The sequence below is a fragment of the Rhinolophus ferrumequinum genome, chromosome 28 (genome assembly GCF_004115265.2).
Source record: "Rhinolophus ferrumequinum isolate MPI-CBG mRhiFer1 chromosome 28, mRhiFer1_v1.p, whole genome shotgun sequence".
NCBI classification, from domain to species: domain Eukaryota; kingdom Metazoa; phylum Chordata; class Mammalia; order Chiroptera; family Rhinolophidae; genus Rhinolophus; species Rhinolophus ferrumequinum.
In genome coordinates this window covers 4621188-4640982 of record NC_046311.1, presented here as the reverse complement: position 1 = coordinate 4640982, position 19795 = coordinate 4621188, and the positions used below count along the sequence as shown (strand labels likewise).

General features: G+C 38.0%; 1 protein-coding gene across 1 annotated transcript in view; it reads left to right on the top strand.

The window, feature by feature from the left end:
* FANCI (FA complementation group I) overlaps positions 1 to 19795 on the top strand; it is a 51999-nt gene that overhangs the window by 23279 nt on the left and 8925 nt on the right. Inside the window, exons 18-28 of the mRNA XM_033100071.1 lie at positions 1147 to 1269; positions 4996 to 5064; positions 9988 to 10089; positions 11043 to 11210; positions 11290 to 11411; positions 11910 to 12074; positions 13053 to 13232; positions 15383 to 15552; positions 15896 to 15972; positions 17022 to 17138; positions 19257 to 19308. Of these exons, the coding sequence (XP_032955962.1) occupies positions 1147 to 1269; positions 4996 to 5064; positions 9988 to 10089; positions 11043 to 11210; positions 11290 to 11411; positions 11910 to 12074; positions 13053 to 13232; positions 15383 to 15552; positions 15896 to 15972; positions 17022 to 17138; positions 19257 to 19308 (1345 nt within the window). The remainder of the gene's footprint in view (positions 1 to 1146; positions 1270 to 4995; positions 5065 to 9987; positions 10090 to 11042; positions 11211 to 11289; positions 11412 to 11909; positions 12075 to 13052; positions 13233 to 15382; positions 15553 to 15895; positions 15973 to 17021; positions 17139 to 19256; positions 19309 to 19795) is intronic.

Below are 19795 nucleotides of genomic sequence, written 5' to 3'. Positions count from 1 at the left end.
TTTTATGGATAGAAAAACTGAGGCCAAGAGACAGGACATAACTTCCCCAAGGTGATAGAACCAGTAAAGGGTAGAACTGCGATTTGACCTCAGTCAGTATTAACTTCCTTGCTAAGATGCCTGTAATAAGGATTAGGAATTCTTGGTCTGTAATTGCTGAATTTGTTACGTAAATCAAACAAGGGATGTGTTCTTTGTCATGTCCGTTTCTAAACTAAAAACTACCTCTGAACTTCTTAGGATTTTGTGGAAGCAAAACGAGCTAGATTCTTCTAGCTACGAAAAACTTTTTAGGCCTTTTAAGTAAACACAAGTATATGAGGTTTGACAGTTCACGAATTTATCCTAGAAAAAGTGCTACATACCTCATTGCTAAATATCACTCTGAAGTAACTTTGAAGTAACTCCCCTTGGGAAGCTCTGAACCAATGCCCGCGCCTAGTCCACCCTTCAGTGCAATTTTGGAACTCTTTTTCTGGAATGGCTATCAGAGCTGTCATCGTATATGTCGGCAGTATTTCCTTTATCTTTGGGTAAAGAAGGAAGTCATTGGTGGCCAGATCACGTGAGTAGGGAGGGTGTTCCAATAGATTTATTTGTTTACTGGCTAAAAGCTCCCTCACAGACAGTGCTGTGTGAGCTGGTACATTGTCGTGAATTGTTGGTGAAAAGTTCAGGTCGTCTAACTTTTTTATGCAGCTTTTTCAGCACTTCCAAATAGTAAACTTGGTTAACTGTTTGTCCAGTTGGTACAAATTCGTAATGAATAAGCCCTCTGATATCAAAAACGGTTAGCAACATCGTTACAACAAGTTGCGAACTTAATTGTCAGACTTGGTATCGTGACTTACTGGATTTTAGTGTCATGAAATAATCTTTGTGACTTAAACAGCTGACATTGCCTAGGAAAACCTTAAGGGATGAGAAGAGTTCATTTTGTTAAAATGCTTGAAAATTCTGGTGGTGTTCCAAACCAGAATAAGAGTGACACTTACCATAGCCAGGTGTTGATTCTAATGTCTGCCTCAGTCCTGGATTTTGGCCTGTGGGGAAAGCTAAGTCTAAGTTTCTTTACCAAGAACATAGGCTCATTTTACTTCCTTAATGGAAACTAATTTGATAAGATCCGGCCTCTTTTTCTCACAGGTCCATGTGGATGTCCACAGCCATTACAATTCGGTCGCCAATGAAACTTTTTGCCTTGAGATCATGGATAGTTTGAGGAGATGTTTAGGCCAGCAGGCTGATGTTCGACTCATGCTTTATGAGGTAAATCAACAGAGTGGAAGGAATATAGTAATCCCCCAACTAATAATCTTTCTTATTTTTAATACCTTTTTTTTTCTGATTATAAAAATGTAGTACATACACTCATTTGATGCAGTTAGAGCTGGTAGCTAAGTGATGGTTAGCCAAAGAGTTGGTTAAGTTGAGGATTCATAAAGAACAGGTGAAACACTGAAAATGTTTTCTTTTAATTTGAAATATTTAAATGTACCATTAATTTGACAGTCTTATTTTAAAGCCAAGTCCTTTTGAGTATGCGTCTGCCATTTGGAACTCACTGTCTTTCAAACCATCACCTTAATTTATTGCCTATAATTTCAAGTTTTTGTTTACCTACAGTGGGATTAAAAACTTTAAGACACTTCAGTTACAGTGTTAGTACAGCAACCTTCTAGATGTGTCCAGTTTGTTCCCTAACTTTTATAATTGTCTTACCCCTAATTCATGAGAAACTGGTTTGAGAGACATACTATTATTGATTGTCCTTCCAAAACATTCAATTTAGTTTTTATGAAAACAACTTCTTTTTCATTTTGCACTTTGATATTTAGCAGTTCACAGGATTCCTGGTTAAATCACGTAATTTTAATGACAGTACAATTAGCAAAAATGAGTGGGGATAAATACAACTACTGACTTAAAAGTAGCATCTAATTCAGCCAGCGGGAACAAAAGTGTGCGGTCATGGATGATACACTACCATTTGTAGCATTTAGTGTGGTGTGTACTTCAGCATACATGTTTCATGGATGGAGAACAGTAGATAATCTAGCAAGTAGATTAAATGGAAGTCATTTCAAAGAGCAGCTATTATAATACCTTTATTTAACATTCTTTAAATAACACTGAGCTACAGTAGTTGCCAGGCACTGGATTTTTCTGGCTTATTGTAGAAAATGTGGAAAGTATAGAAAAATATTTTTTAAAATATTTTTAAATATACACTCATTTATGTATATTTATGCAAAATTGGAATGAGATTTATATAACTTTTACCTCTTACATTGTAAGCACTTCCTCATTTCATTAAATGTTTTTTGACGTGATTTTTTTTAATGCTAAATAATACTCTATGTGGTGAACACACAATGTGATTTATGGATGATGTGATACAGAATTGCACACCTGAAATCTATGTAATTTTACTAACAATTGTCACCCCAATAAATTAAAAATAAATTAAAAAAAAAACTCTATGGATATATAGTAATTAACTCTTTATTTTTGGATATTTATGTTGTGTCCAGTTTCCCACTGTGAACGTTGTTGTACCTGAATGTTTGATCACATTGCTAGGTTCAAGATTAGAACATATTAAAGTGTTGGCACACCCAGGCAAGCACTGAATTGTTTTTTAATCATTACATCTTTGTTCAACACCCATTTGTGATAAAATCCCTCAGAAACTCATGGCCAAATAAAATTAGAAGGGAACTTCCTCATCCTGATAAAGGGTGTCTGTAAAACCTACATTTAATATAAAAGGTGAAAGATTGCGCTCCGGTGTGATGAGGAACAAAGAAAGATGTTTGTTCTCAGTGCTTCTATTCAACATTGTAGTGAAGGTCCTATCTGATGCAATACGGCAAGACAAAGAAATAAAGGCATAGAGATGTGAAAGGTTGAGCTAAGGCTGCCTTGATTCACATAGTGTACATAGACAACACCAAAGGATCTACAAAAAAGTGAGTTTTGGAAGGTTGTGGGATACAAGATCAATAACCAGACAGAAATTATAGTTCTAGTTACTAGCAATGAACAATTGGAAATTAAAATAATATTTACAGTAAATAAAACAGTAGAGATTTAACAAAGTATGTACAAGATATGTACACTGAAGACCATTCTAAAATTTAATGTAGAATGTAAAGGACCTAGAGTGATCCAGACAATTGAAAGAGTATAAAGTTTTCCAGTGGAGTTTTGACAAAGATCCCAAGGTAATTAATTCAATGAAGAAAGAATGGTCTTTTCTACCAACGATGCTGAAACAGTGGTTCGTTGTATTGGGGGATTCCCAAAACCACCGCCATGTTTAAAGATTTCTTTAGAAGGACTCACCAAACTCAGCATATATTTGTTCTCATGGCCAAGATTTATTACAGTTAAAGGATACAAAGGAAAATCTGCGGAGGCAAGAGACGTGGTGAGCTCCAAGGAAAACCCGGTGCGGTCTTCTAAGAGTCCTCTCCAAATGGCCTTGCACAGGGTGCACTTCATTCCTCCAGCAAATGAGTTGTGACAGCATGTGCAAAGTTTTCTACTAGGGAAGCTGGTTAGAGATTTGGCACCCAAGGTTTTTACTGGGCGCTGGTCACGTAGGCATCTTTGCTTAGCACATACTAGAATTCCAAACTCCCAGAAGGAAAGCAGATATTTAGCATAAACCACATTGTACAAACAGTTTAGGCACAGTAAACCTCTTCTATCATTCATGGAAAGTTTTGTATCAGTGTAGGAAGCTGTTTACCAGCTAAATCCCCAGCCACCAGCCAAGGGCCAACCTTGCAAGTAAACTTTGCTAATGCTAGCAGTCTCAGATGTCCTGTGTTTAACTCTTGTGTGCACAATCATCGTCATGCAAACAAACACTCTCTACTGTTATCTAGCTCCAAATTTAAAAAATTAACTCAAAATGGATCGTAGACCTAAATCTATTACGATTTTGGTGTTTATTTACTCATCAAAGATTGGGTGCTTCACTTTGTTTCAAGTATATGCCATATTGCCGTTTGCTCTTTAAAAAATATGATCCTTTTAGACACAAAAATATTAAATATTGGTTGTTAAATCCAATACCCTTTTCCTTTGAGACATCTATTTTTGTGTAAAGAGTCCATATCCTTCCAATGAATATTCACTAACATTTCCTTCTAGTTTTTTCCATGCTTTTGTGTTTTGTTTAGGTACTTAGTTCATCTGGAGTTTGTTTTGCTATAATATGTGAGGACCTAACTTTTCTCCTCAAGTTAACCAGTTGTTCAAACATTATTACCTCCTTTATGTCTACTATTTCTGTTTATATGCTATGCCTTTATTTCATCTGTAGATTTTTGTGCCAAGACCGCAAGTGTCTTTTATCATTATACATGTATAAAATATAATAATGCCTTTTAGGTCTAATTTTCCTTTGTTTCTTTTTTAAAAAATATTTGGTGGGGGAGGAATCAATGTGCTTTTTCTCACAGATGAACTGCAAATCTCTTTTCCCAGTTCCAAAAAAGAAAGTTCTCCCACGATTTTAATTTGAGCAGTTTTTAACTGAGACTTGGAAATTTTGGATGGGGACAGATATCATGGTGATTGACATTAGGGTGTGTAGGTCCAGAAGGCACTTCTGCAGCACTGGAAACTAAGTGTAAAGAATGTCCTAAAGGGAAGACTGTTAACGTAGGATGAGAGAAAAGAATGAGGGCCTAGGACATCTTTGACTGTGAAGGAACAAAGTACTCCAAAGACAGAAGTGACCTGTTGTTTAAAAATTGTGAGGATTACGGTCAGTTTATTAATCCTGTTTTCAGTGATCAGAGATCTTTTTAGCTTAGGCAAATAACTTAAACTTTCTGAATTGCTCCTCTAGCAAATAATGTCTCCATCTTTTTCAAAGAACTGAGAATAAGGTAAAGGAAGAGTGTTACTTTAAAGTTATGAGTGTCCAAATCACTAGTATCTCTGTTAAAGAGCTTATCTCTATTTGATTCTTCTTAGGGGTTCTATGATGTGCTTCGAAGAAACTCGCAGCTGGCCAATTCAATCATGCACACTCTGCTCTCACAGGTAAAGAATATTTTATGGATACAGAGAACAGATAATGGGGCATTGAGAGGCAACTAACATTTTCCAGGCTTTTCAGAATATAAAATAATTCCCAAATAGTGGCTGGTACATCATGAACATGCCTGTGATGTTGTCTTAATATTTTATTTCGATTACTACTTACCTACCTGCCACGTTACCATCATCAGCCAGCTGTATCTGCTATTTTTTATTTCTAAAAGAAAAAAAAGATCTGGAGCAAATAAAGCGAAACATTGACCTGTGTTAAGTCTAGGTGATAGACACATGGGTGTCTATTAGGTTATCCTGTACTTTTCAGTTTAGTGAAAGGTTTTTAAATTATGAAACATTTTAAAAGGATCATAAAGATGGGAGGTATTCAGCTGAAAGACTTATGATGTGTAAGTAAGACCTTTTACCCTCAACACTTACTCATTGAGCATCTATTTGAATTTGTTAAATAACTTTATTGAGATATAATTCATAGACCATACGATTCACCCATTTAAAGTGTACAATTCATTAGTTTTTAGTATATTCATAGTTGTGCAGCTATTACCACAATCAATTTTAGAACATTTTATTACCTCAGAAAGAAACTCCACATCCTTTAGCTATCACTTCCTAATTTTCTCATCTTTTCCCCCACCTTTCCAGCCCTAAGCAACCACTATTCTATACTTTCTGTCTCTGCGGATTTGCCTATAGTGGATGTTTCATATAAGTGGAGTCATATAATATGTAGTCTTTTGTGATTAATGTCTTTCACTCGACAGTGTTTTCAACGGTCATCCATGTTGTAGCATGTGTCAGTACTTCATTCCTTTTCATGGCTAAATAATATGTGGTATTTGAATCTTGTATATATATTAAGAGAGTTCAAGATGCCATTATGTACTGACAGTGATATCAATACCTGACATTTAGCACTTAGAGGGCCAAGCATTTAATGAAGTACTTACTATGTGTGGATGATCTCATTTAGTCCTCACACAACCCTATAAAATAAGAACGGTTACCTCCATTTCTACAGGTTTGTATTTTAAGGCTCTCAGAGGTTAAGTAATTTGCCCAAGGTCACAGAGTAAGTGGAAAAACTAGGATTTGAACTCATTTTTTGCTGGCTCAAGAGCCCAAGTATGAAAAACCTTATGTAAAAATACTGGATTAAGAACAAGGAAAGTTCTCAACAAATGATGTTGTGAAAACTGGATATCCACGTGCAAAAAAATGAACTTGGACCTTTACCTTACACTATGTACACTAATGAATATAGATCAAAGACCTCAGCCTAAGAGCTAAAATTATAAAACTCTTAGAGGAGAACATAAGGGAAAAGCTTCATGACATTGTATTTGACAGTTTCTTGGACATTGACCAGAAGCACCAGTAACAAAAGAAAAAGTAGATAAACTGGACTTCATCGAAATTAAAAACATTTGTACGTTCGAAAAATACTATCTACAGAGTAAAAAGGCAACCCACAGAATAGGAGAAAATATTTGCAAATCATATATCTGATAAGGAATTAATATCCAGATAATATAAAGAACTCTTTAACAATACAACCCAATTTAAAAATGGGCAAAGGACTAAAATACACATTTCTCCAAAAAAGATATACAAATAGCCAATAAACTACATGAAAAGATGCTCTGCACCACTAGTCATTAGGGAAATGGAAATCAGAACCACAATGAGTACCACTTCATATCCATTAGGAAGGCTGTAACCAACATGGAAAATAACAAGTGGTCGTGAGGATGTGCAGAAATTGGAACCCTTGTGAATTTCCGATGGGAATGTAAAATAGTGTAGGTGCTGTGGAAAAAAGTATAGCAATTCTTCAAAAAATTAAACATGGGATTATCATTTGATCAGCACTTCCACTTTGGGTATATACCCAAAAGAAGTGAAGGAAGGGATCTTGTCTTTTTAATCCATTGTGACCCCCACCCCCTTTGAAGGGACTGTTTAGTCAGTTCACATTTAATTATCATTATGGTTGGATTTAGGTCTGCTATTTTGCTATTTGTTTTAATTCATTTCTTGACTTTTTCACGATATTTCTTTTTGTTGTATTTTTTAACGTTTGCTTTAGGGGTTACAATATGCATCTTTAATTGACTACAGTACATTCAGCTAAATACTGATTCACTTCCAGTAAAATATAGGAACTTTTTACCGGTATAGCTCTATTCTCCTGCCTTTGTGATAGTGTCATATACATTACATCTATGTTAAAATCCCAGCAAAACAGTTCTATAATTTTGCTTTAAACAGTTATATATGTCTTTTATAGTAATTAAGATAGTAATTAAGAGAAGAAAGATACGGTATATACACACGATCCTTTATATGTACCAATTTTTTATCATTGTTGATGCTCTTCATTTATTCCTGTGGATTCAAGTTTACTGTCTTGAGTAATTTCCATTCTACCTGAGGAACTTCTTTCAATATTTCTGTTGTGCGTGTCTGCTAGCAATGACTTGTTCAGTTTTCATCTCTCTGGATATATCTTTATTTTGCCTTCATTTTTGAAGGATAGTTTCACTGGATGTAGAATTCTTGGTTGACAGTCTTTCAGTACTTTGAATTATGTCATTCCAGTGTCTTCTGGTTTCCATTGTTTCTCAAGGGAAGTGAGCCAATTATTTTATCTTTGTTTTTTGTATTTTCCATGGCATTTTTCTCTTGCTGCTTTAAAGATTTTCTCCTTGTCTCTGGGTTTCAAGAGTATGACTAGGATGTGTATGTGTGATTCTCTTTGTGTTTCTCCTATTGGATGGAGTTCATTAAGCTTCTTGGATATGTAAGTTGATGCTTTTTACCAAATTTGAGAAATATTCACTCATGATTACATCAAGTATTTTTTCTGCACCTTCTCTCTTTCCCTTATGGTACTTCAGTTGTAGATATGCTGGATTTGATATGTTGGCCTGAATTTGTCCAATAGATCTCTGAGACTTAGTTCATTTTTCCTCCATATTTTTTACCTTTTTCTTCAGATTTGATATTCTCTCGTAATCTGTCTTCAAATTTACTTATTCTTTATTCTGCTACTTCACATCTTGTTTTACTGTTGGATGTATGTTACATTTTATCAAATGCATTTTTGTATTTATTGAGATAACTATAATTTTCCTCCTTCAATCTGTTGCTGTGGTCAGTTGTATTGATCTTCTAAACCAACACTGTATTCTTGGCATAAGCCCAAATTATGATATATTACCTTTCTTGTACATTACTGGATTCAGCTTACTAATATTTCATTTAGAAGTTTTACGTATATGTTTACAAGAGGGAATGGCCTATAATTTTCATTTCTCATAGTGCACTTCCTTGGTTTAGTCTGAACTTTGTAAAATGATGGGGGAATGTTTCCCTTTTTCTAGTTTGTGTAAAATTTGAAATTGGTAGTTAATTCCTTTATTCTTTTTTTTGCCTTGTTTGGAAGTTTTATACTATCTTTTTTTGAACTTTAAATTTTTGGCTTTTGATTTTCCAGACTAGACAAGTAGTGTAAATGCTAGCCACCACTACATTTGGAGATTAGCTTGTGGTTAGAAATTCCCAGGTGAAGCTTTTCCCCGTCCACCTGCAGTCAAGGCTCAGTTAGGTACATATCCCTACCAGCTTTCTCCATGTTACGGATTTATTTTTTAGGCTTATTCACGAAGGCTATCCTTTTGAGAAGTCCAGTTTGATGGGAGGTTTTCTGATACGGCCCTCCGAGGGCCCAAGGCTTTGTCTTCAGTTCCCTGAGTCCCAAGGATTGGCAGATGCGGTCAGAATTAACATGAGTCCTAGGGCTCATTTGCTCGTGTATTTGCTGGATTCATGCTTTATGACAGTCTCTAATATATTCAGACCTCTGAGAACTTCTCTTACTTTCTCATGATCTTAGTTCTCCACTTAATAAGTAAATATATATATATAAATTTTAATGCAATATTATTTTTATTGTTCTCTGCCAGGAGGGTTTCTCTAAACTCCTTGTCCATCATTTTGCTGAAAGTGGAAGTTGTCTCTTTCTCCCTGTCTCCCTCCCACCACCTTTTGCTTTGTCGTTGCTTTGTTAATTCTGCTTTGTTAAGGCTGCTGATAATTCTGCTGAAGAAGCTCCATTTGAAATTAAGATCTCAGATGTGTAGAAATGATTGGAAAGTCCTATACTATTCATCAAAAGCTTTTCATTGTGCCTTAGGCCTGATCCTATTTAAAATTTATATCCTGTTAGCTATATTGTATCTTTCAAAATGTAATGATCAGCCCATCTACATTCACACACTAACAAGAATACAAAATTGTGATTGAAGGAATAGAGCAGTGCCTTCCAACTCCCAACTGCGGACCTGTAAAAATCTGCAAATTCCAAAAGCAAAAAAAATAAAATAATATCTAACATGTTTTTTGAGTTCTATTGTGTGCCACGTAGTAGTGTTTAAAGCACTTTCCATGTATTGGCATGTTTAATCCTTAAACAACCATATACATGTATATTAATAGTATCTTCATGTCACAGGTGAGACACCAAGACATACTTTTATTGAAATCATTAATAAGTGATGGTACTGGGAGTTTGGACTCAGCCATTCTGACTCTAGAGCCTGTCTTCTAGCCATCAAGCTATACTGAAAATGCTGCTTGCCTGTGCAAATTTAGGAATTGGTGTGAGAGCTTATGATGTTTTGTAGGAGAGGTAACGGAAGTGGAACAGGAAAGAAGATCTCAATTAGTACGATCCCAAAGCAAGGGCAAAGGATGTGAGTGAGCCAAAGCAGCACAAATTTTGCTGCATTCTTCTTTGGACATTTGGAAATGTGTCTTAGAATGGCATGACAGGGGCCATTAGCTTAACCAATTAAAAAAGTGGAAGCATTCTTGAGCCATGGTGTCTTTTTTCCTTGCCATACACAGTTAAAACAGTACTACGAGCCACAACCTGATGTGCTGCCTCCTCTGAAATTAGAAGCTTGTATTTCGACCAAAGGAGATCAGATCTCTCTACAAGAACCACTGGTGAGATGTTGATTCTTCCTATAAGCATGATTTTTTTACTGTTAAGTTAAAATATATCCACCCTGTTGATAGGGTTGAATTTCAGAAAGAGATGCCTTTCCCTGTGAAGCTCTCTTGCTGCTACTCCCAGTGACTTTTCCCTCATAAATCTTCCCCGCTTTTCTTTGCTTTTCTGACCCATCATCACTTTGGATCTATTGGTAAGATATCTCTGTCAGCACTTTACTAAGTCAAGACATTCACCACTTCCCCCAAGGAGCATTTCATCTCCCATTTATGGCTCTTTGATTGTATATAAATAAATATAGTTCAGAATGGGGAAGGGGGTCACCTAGTAGCAGATGAACCGAGGGGACCTGCTTCGTTAGTCTGGAGAGAGTATGAGATTTAGGCTGAGCTAGAATTAGCCATCTGTTGACCCTTCAGCAAAATTAGGACAGGTGGGTTTCCTATTGCTGTCTACGGAAAGACAGGGAAGAGAAGATAAAACTGAAATTCTACCACCCCAAGTGACTTACGACTCATGGCCAGGGAAGTGTCCTATTCTGCCTGCATAATGGACCTTCTGAGCCATGACATGTCCTCAGCCTAGATTAGAGATGCTATGTTTGTCTCCCAGAGATTCCCTCAACACAAACCCCCATCTTTAGATGGGGACTCAGAGGAGCTAGAAAGGATTTAACTGCACAGCCTGGCTCTGATGTGTGTACTGGATCAGAGAGCACATGGGAGGCTGCCTTCTGAGGAGCCAGCTACTTACGGGAAAGGTCAGAAAACAGTGCCTCTGTTAGTTCAGTTAATTTTTTCCAGCTTTGTTCATTGAAATTGACTTAATTTATGATGCTAATTAAATAACTAACTTTAGCCTTATAGATAAAATTTATTTGTTGATTATCAGCAGCTTCACGGGTTATCACTGAACACTCACGAATAATTACTATTTGCTTCTACAGGATCATCTGCTGTGTTGTGTTCAGCACTGTTTGGCTTGGTATAAGAGTCGAGTGTTGCCCCTACAGCAGGAAGAAGAGGAGGAAGAGGAATTCTATCAAGACTTAGACGACATGATGGAGTCTATTACCAGTAGAATGATTAAGAGTGAACTAGAGGACTTTGAACTGGTAATTGCTAAGTCTCAGTTGTATTAGATATTGGAGGTTTTTAGTAGTAGCTTGTTAATTTTTATCTTGTACCTTTTAGGATAAATCAGCAGATTTTTCTCAGAGCACTGGTATCGGCATCAAAAATAACATCTGTGCTTTTCTTGTGATGGGAGTTTGTGAGGTTTTAATAGAATATAATTTCTCCATTGGTAATTTCAGGTAAGGCATTGCTGTGACTCTACTTGGAGTTTTCTGAATACTCCATTTTGTGGGTTTTTGTTTGTTTTTTCTTTTTAACTCTAACAATATGCTAGGTACTGAACAGACTTCAGACCGTGACACTATCTCTTTGATAGATACTTTGCCTAAGATCAGACTATGTTCCTTCTACCAGGGAACACTAAATTATATGCCACGCAGGCTGATGAATGTTGTGCCTCTAGCAGGCCTTCATATTTTCAGAATTCCCCAGACCCTGAACTCAAGAACTCCTCATTTGGGTAGAGAAATTTTGATTGGTGGTAGTGTTGGACTCTCATGCTTTGTATTGACTGGCCTAACTAAGGGAGGAAAAATAACAGTGTTATGACTGGGAGTGCTATGTTCATGAAGGCTCATTCATTGATAACATGATGTCTAAAGAAGCATTTTGATTTCCTTGTTACTGCACGTGACAGTAAACCTTGTCCTTGGTGGTCTCTTTTTCCCTTTACACAGTAAGAATAAGTTTGAGGAGGTTCTGAGCTTATTCCTGTGTTACAAGAAACTCTCTGACATCCTTAACGAAAAAGCGGGTAAAGGCAAAACTAAAACGGCCAACAAAACACATGATAGTTTTTTGTCCATGAACTTTGTGTCTGATCTTCTCACCGCTCTTTTCAGGTAAGGTTCTGATAGAGAGCTAAGGACAGCTGCACATTGAAGGTGATACTGGTGAACGTGGGTAGGCGTTGTTACCTAGTTTGGAGTCACAATTCTTACTGTATATACAGTAAGAAATAAGTAGGAGGCTTGTAATTTTCTTGACAAGAAAGCTAGACAATCCTAGATCAGCACTTTAAAAAAGTACCTTGAATTATTAAAGGAAGTATTAGAGACCATGGACTAATGAATGAAAAGATAGGCAGGAATTCCAATACGCTGTTATGAGGAAATCTTCCCAAGTAGCTTGAACACAATAACAGATAAAAAGCGAAGAAAGAGAAACCTGAATTTAAAAAAAACAGGAACAACAAAAAAACTAAAGAAAACTAAGACTCACGTTTAAATTTTATCGAAGTAGAAGAACTGGGGGAGGGAGGAGAAAAATGAGATAACACTAAAAACGATTGTAAAAGTGCAATGCAATATTGTGATTTATAAGAAATATGTATTTGGCCATTCAGATGACAGAAATATATTTCTCACATATATGTGGTTTTCATCCACAGTTCCTGACTCATAGGTCCCCAAACCCTGTCATTTCCTAAGTGTTGAGAACAATAAAGGTGTCTTTGGGAAGTACCTAAGGGTTGGGACTGGTTGCCAGGAAGACCAACCATGGGGGCTGTTTTGTAGGACTGAACCCTTAACCTGTGGTAACATGCAATCTCTGTGGACTGTATCAGAATTGAATTGAAGTTTTAGACACCTTGCTGGTGTCTGAGAATTGCTTGGTGTTGTGGGGTGGAAGCCCCCTTCTCCCCCCCTCCCCACACATGGGGAAATTGGGTCAGGGAACCTAATTTAGGCAGCTGTGGCACTGCCTAGGGTCTGTCATTCAGAACTTGCTGGTGCTGCTATTCTGATCAGTCCTGAGAAAGCCTAATCCAGATTTCAGTAGTGGTAGGGGTATCAGTCTCTCTCTCTCTTTGTCTCCAGGGACAATACCCAAAGCCACGAAGAGAGCCTTTCTGTCCTAAGGTCCAACATTGACTTTATGCGCTATGCAGTGAGCATGGCTCTGCAGAAGATACAGCAGCTAATGAAAACAGGGCACGTGAGTGGCCCTGGTGGCCAAAACCCAGAGAAGATCTTTCAGAACCTCTGTAACATAACTCGGTAAGTTACTCTCACCCTCAGAAACCTGTTGCACTTGCTGTGGAATCTCCACGAGAGGAATAATTAGAATAATTAGAATAAGTTTGAAATAAAAGAACAGAGAATTCACACTACCTGATTTCAAGTCTTACTACAGAGAGTGCCTATCTTACACACATTTTAAGATAGGAAAAAACTTAAAATTGTCATACTCAGTATGAATACAAGTCACATTTGACTTCTTCAGTTACAGGAGGTGCTCAAAGTGGTTCCCATCAGCGTCCAGACACTTATGATGATGGCGAACTACTGCTTGAGCAACGTTGACCGAAGTGTCCACTGGCATACATTTTTTTGCCACCCCCAGATAAAGTCGCTGTATTTAAGATAGTGCGGTATTGGCAGAATCAATGGAACAGAGTAGACGGTTCAGAAATAGAGCCACACAAATGTGGTTATTTGATTTTTGACAAAGGTGCCAAAGTGACTTAATGGAGAAAGAAATGTCTTTTCTACACATGGTTTTGAAACAATTGGGCAACCAAATGCAAAAAAGGAACCTCATGCATTCCTCATGCCATATACAAAATAATTAACCTGAAATGGATCAGCTATAAATGTAAAACCAAAAATTGTAAAACATCTAGAAGAAAATGGAAAAATCTTTTCGATCTTGTTTTAGGTAAATATTTCTTAGCTATAACACCAGAAGCACAATCTATTTATTAATATATACCCAGGGATGCCAAAAAAGGGTATGTAAGTGGAACTTTGGTCAACGTTTCTCTAGCAGTAGTCCACCGTAATCAGAAGTGTCTGAACACTGATGGGAACCACTTTGAGCACCCCTTGTAATTGTAGAAGTCAAATGTGACTTGTACTCATCTTCTATTATTGGTATATATTGAGTACGCATATTAAAATTTTTATAGTTTTCCTTTCTTAAAATGTGTGTACATTTTTTTGGCATCCTCTATATTTTTAAATTAACTCTGCTCTTTGAAAAACACTCAAAGAAATTAAAAGACAAGCCACAAATTTGGACAAAATAGTTGCAAAACACATCTGATGAAAGAGTGGTAACCAGAGCACATAAGGAACTCTTTCACTTGTTAATAAGAAACAAACAACCAAATTAAAAAATGGATAAAATTTTGAACAGATACTTTACAAAAAAGATATAGATGGTAGCACGTAAGGACAGAAAAGGATAGACAATATAATTCATCATTCGGTAAATGCGGATTAAAATCACAATGAGATAATCACTAAGTGCCTGTTAGGTTGCCTAAAAGTAAAAGGACCAACCATATAAAAGTAAAAGGACCAACCACATCAAAGTGTTGTCATGGATATGGAGAAGTTTGAACTCTTGTTGATGGGAATGTGACATGGTACAGCCACTTTGGAAAATAGTATGGCAGTTTCTTAAAAAGATAAGCATGCCCCTACCGAGTTTCACCGAAAATAAGACCCAGCCGGACAATCATCTCTAATGTGTCTTTTGGAGCAAAAATGACCCGGTCTTATTTTAATTTTTGCTCCAAAAGACGCATTAGAGCTGATTGTCCGGCTAGTTCTTATTTTTGGGGAAACACAGTACCATATGATTTACACATTTCCCTCTTAGGTATTTACCCAAAAGAAATGAAAGCATATATCCATATCAAGGTTTCTATATAGCAGCTTTATCCATAATAGCAAAAATTGGGAACAACCCAAATGTCCACCAACAGATGGATGGATAAATTGCAGACAGGACAGACTATGGTATATCCATACAATGGAATAACACTTAGCAGTAACGTGGGACATACTCCCAATAGATGCAACAAGACAGGTGACTCGAAAGCATATGCTAAGTTGACAAAGCCAGACTTAGAAGGCTACATACTGACTGATACCATTTTTATGTGATATTTTGTAAGTGGTAAAACCATAGGGACAGAGTCAGATCGGTGGTTTCTTAGAAAAACAGGGCAAGAGAATCAACTACAAACGCGTAAAGGAACTTTTGGGGTGATGGAAACATCTTGACTGGGTATGACTACGTTCCCTGAGTGTGTTAAAATTCATAGAAGTGTACATCTCCAGGAAGTGAATTTTACTGTGTATAAATTGTACCTCCGTGAAGCTGACTTTAAAAATAAAATCACTTTTCCACTCTTCAGGGTTTTGCTTTGGAGATACACTTCCATTCCTACTTCAGTGGAAGAAGAGTCGGGGAAGAAAGAGAAAGGAAAGAGCATCTCGCTGCTGTGTTTGGAGGGTTTGCAGAAAACCTTCGGTGCCGTGCTGCGGTTCTTTCAGCCCAGGATTCCCCAGTTTCTCCAGGCGCTGGGTAGGCATTTCAGTTTTGATAAGTTGGCTCGATCTGGGTTTCTCTTTCTTAACCAAACCTCTTGATTCTATTTGTTAATCTATCGAAGGACACCTGAGGGCAGTCCTAACTAAGAAGTGACATCCAGTGAATTCAGAGTTGGCATTTCCTGGATTAAACTTAACCACACATAGTGTTTGGAAAATGGAATGTAGTAAGAAATTGCAGAATGTTAGCAATGTATTTAAATGTGCCTCTACACTTCTGGCTTTCAAAAATGTTAGCTATTAAAACACCAAAAAAAAAAAAAAAAAAAGCATAGTAAGCCCTTTTCCAAGAAGATAGAGTTCTTTTCTTTTCCTAGACGCCCCAGATAATGAGGGAGAAGAGGTGGAAGTGACTGTCACTCAGAGAGCAGCATTCCAGATCCGGCAGTTTCAGGTGAGAAGCGCGGGAAGCTGCTGTGCTTGCTTGAGGATTCTTGCAAAGGGACTGTTAGCAGGGGCAGCTGGGGAGCAGGGGCCCACAGTGAGCAAGTATCATAGGACAGGAGTGTTTTCTGGGTCATCATCCAAGCCAGAGGACAGTTCTTAGCATGGAAGGTAACGCATTTAAGAGGATCTGGGCCGGCTGTGTGTTAAGCCACCCCACCCTGCAGCATTCACTGCCTCCAGGGATCACTGTTTAAGTTGACCAGGAAGGAGCCCCTTAAGGTGTGGAGTTTGTCTTTGTTTTGTGTCCATGGTATATTATAATTTGGTTTTGCAAAAAGACTGGACAGTGAAGCCTATTAGTTTCTAACCATGGGTTACAATATCTGGATCTTCTATCACAGAAGGGTTTTTTTGTTTGTTTGTTTGTTTAGTTTCAGGTGTATAAAACAATATAGTGATTAGACATTTACCCCCCTCACAGAGTGATAACCCCACCACGTCTACTACCCATCTGACACAGTACATAGCTGAGGATTTCTTTATTTAATTGATAATTTTAAAGTTCCCGCTGTGTGTCAGGGACTGTTCCAGGCTGGGGATGTACTAGGAAACAAAAGAGAGAAAACCCCTACCCTCGTGGAGCTTCCGTTGTAGTGGGGAAGAGACTGACAGATAAAATACAGAGTATTTCAGGTGGTAAAAGGAATAGAGAAAAAGGAAACAGGGAAGGTAGATAGAGAATGCTGGGGTGGGGGAGTGGTCTAAACCCTGGGTCAGTGGATCAGCTTTGGGGAGCTGTACGTTCCCCAGAATTGGGTGCACAGACATTCCTCATGTACATTGGGAGGGGAGAGGAGTCCATAGTTACTAAGAGAATGCTTGATAGTCGAAAACAGGGTAGGAAAGTAGCTATTCAAGTTTATTTTCACATTTCGTCCTCTTGGAATTTTGGTAGCTTTGAATCCTTTCTCAGCCTTAGGAATCTCTGGCTAGATGTCTCTCCTCCCTGGTAAGAACATGTCTGCTAACGTGTCTGTGTATACTTTCCTTTCTCAGAGGTCCTTGTTGAATTTACTTAGCAGCCAAGAGGAAGACTTTAATAGCAAAGAAGCCGTCCTACTCGTCAGTTTTCTCTCCAGCTTGTCGAAGCTGCTGGAGCCCTCCTCCCCTGAGGTATGAGTACCACTCATTCAGTCCCGCCCTGCATCCCGCATCCCGCAGAAGGCAAGCGCTATTGTATCTTAAAGGAGTGGATCTGAGTGTCCTCCTCAAGTCAAGCTTATTTTAAATACTAGATATATAATTATGCTCCTGAGTTAATGTAAGATCTATAAGATGTCCCCCTTTCCTGCATAGTGTTCCTACCATGACATGCTATACAGCCATACAGGGTAAGAACATACTGTTTTCGTTTGGCCCCTGTCAAGGGTCAACAGTAAGCACTATAGAAAACTGACTTGTTTATCTTTGGTGTCTTCAACCTTAACCTGTGTTTTTACTTACTCTTAGTGTTTCCTCTTCTTTTTTAAAATGAAAATATGTAAATTATTAAGAAGGTAGATGACATTCAGCAGTTGGCTTTCTCAGTAAGGTTAGCTGGTACTGACTTTGGGGGAAATTCAACAATAGATGGTTAAATCAGAAAGTGTGACTGCAATCCCAAAGCAGAAACAACTCTGCCGAGATAGGTTATATGTGTCGTATGTATGTGTGTATAGCATAGAGTTGTGTACTCACATGAGCATTTACACACACAGAGGAACAAGAGAAGGGCCACATTTTGTGGGTCTGTCCTGTTCAAGAGTAATTTCCCTGTATGGAAAATAAAGAGCGTCCTCAAGTGCCTAGGGCGGTGTGCTCCTGTCACATCTACTTCCGGATCTGTGAGGAAGACAAGTTGGAGCCCTGCGGTACGAGGCTCCAGTGTGAGCCCTTGCTTCAGGAAGAGCTCGTCTTTAAGAGACTATAACCTACGGGCAGTTATGGTGTTTGAGCACTGACAAGTCTTGATTTTCCTGTCCTCCGAGTTCCGAGTAGCCCAAAATAAGTCCCTTTTGCTAGCTACTCACTTCATCCTAGATCCAGACAATTCATCCCCACTTTACTTTCAGCTTCATTCTTTCATCCACTACTTTTGATGCAAAGAACACAGGCCTAGGAAAAGAAACAGAGGACAGTAGGACGTTAGAAGGAAAATAAATGGATTTGGAAATACTACATGCAGAAAAAATTTTTATTTTAAAATTCACTTCCTTCCCCCCATAATTTCAAGTAGTCTCTTATTATTATTATTTTTTTTTAATTTTGAAGAGGTAATAAAATCCTATGTTTTGAAAACCAGGGATTATAAAACAATTTACAGTAAATGGTATGTCTCCTATCCCTTGTCCTTCACCTGTTCAATTCTTCCCCAAATCAGTAAATACCTTTTTTTTAGTTTCCTATATACCCTTCAAAAGGGTCTTTATTCCTAGAGAAGTAAATGTGAATATAGATTCTTTCTCCTGACCCTACCCCTCTTTACACAAATGCTTGTTCTGCATCCTGTTGGTTACATTTCACACTGTATCTGGAGGCCTTTTTATATCAGTTCAGAGAGCTTTCAGAATTAGGCTCTGAATTTACCTTTGCCAACAAGAGGTCAAAAACAGAATTCTTACTGGTTGTTTTGCACTTAAGTATCATAGTGTTTTAGGACCTTGTGGCTGAAAGCCTGTTCCAGAGAACTGCTGGAGCAGAAAGCTTGTGTGCGCCTGGCATCACAACCTACTATCCCAAGAACACAGCCTCCTCTCCCCACCTAAGAAAACTCGGGTTTTTGCCTCTTTGCTTTTTCTTTTTTCCCCATCCCCCAACTCCCTTCTAACCTCCTCTGGCCTCTTGGCTCCTAAAAGCTAATTGTATCGTTATGGCCAGGATCTTACTCTCCTACACACCTCTACTAGCTAAATATCCTTAAAGATGTCTCAGGTGTGGAGTGTGGGGTATGGGAAGGAATACAGGAGCCCTCAACCATGGTTTTAGGTAGGGGAAGCTCGGGTAAGAGCCCACAGCCTGGGACATTTGTTCTTTAAGGAGGCCATAGACTTTGAGAATCAAGTCGTAGGCGATATTCTGAGAAAAGTTTCAGTAATCCTCAGAACTTTGGACTTGTTTTTTATGCTATTCCAGTCGATTGCCACTTCAGATCTAGGCACGTGTTTTGGCAGGTGATTAGATTTGGGAGGGTATAGGGTTCTTCTAGATCTGTCTCTTTAATATCTGTTTCTTTAATATCTGAATGATCTCTAGTTTATGCAGATGTTATCCTGGACATCTAAGATTTGCAAGGAAAACAGCCGGGGTAAGTTTCCTGCCATGTTTTCTTTTAGGCTTCATACAAAGTCATCACCAAATACTGTTTAGAAAAGGTATTCCCCATTTCCACGTTCAGCAGAGTGCCAAAATGAGAAAGATGCACAGTGCCGTCCAGGTATTGGTAAGAGTGCAGAGCAGTCGGCCTGTCATCCACGGCTGGTGGAAGCACAAGTTGGTATAACCACTGTGTTTGGCAACACCTAACTACTAAAATGAAATCTGTGCTTATGGTCCAGCAGTTCCACTCCCGACAGAAATAGCTGGAAGAATTATCACAGCAACACTATTTTATAAGCACAGCAAACCCAAATGTCCCTCAACAGTAGATGGGATAAAGGAATGGTGATGTATACACACCATGGGGTACTGCACAGCAGTGACAACGAACAAACTACACCATCACGACCTGGAGGAATCTCACAAACATGTTGAACAAAAGAAGCCAGATGCAAAAAAAGTACTCACTGTATTGT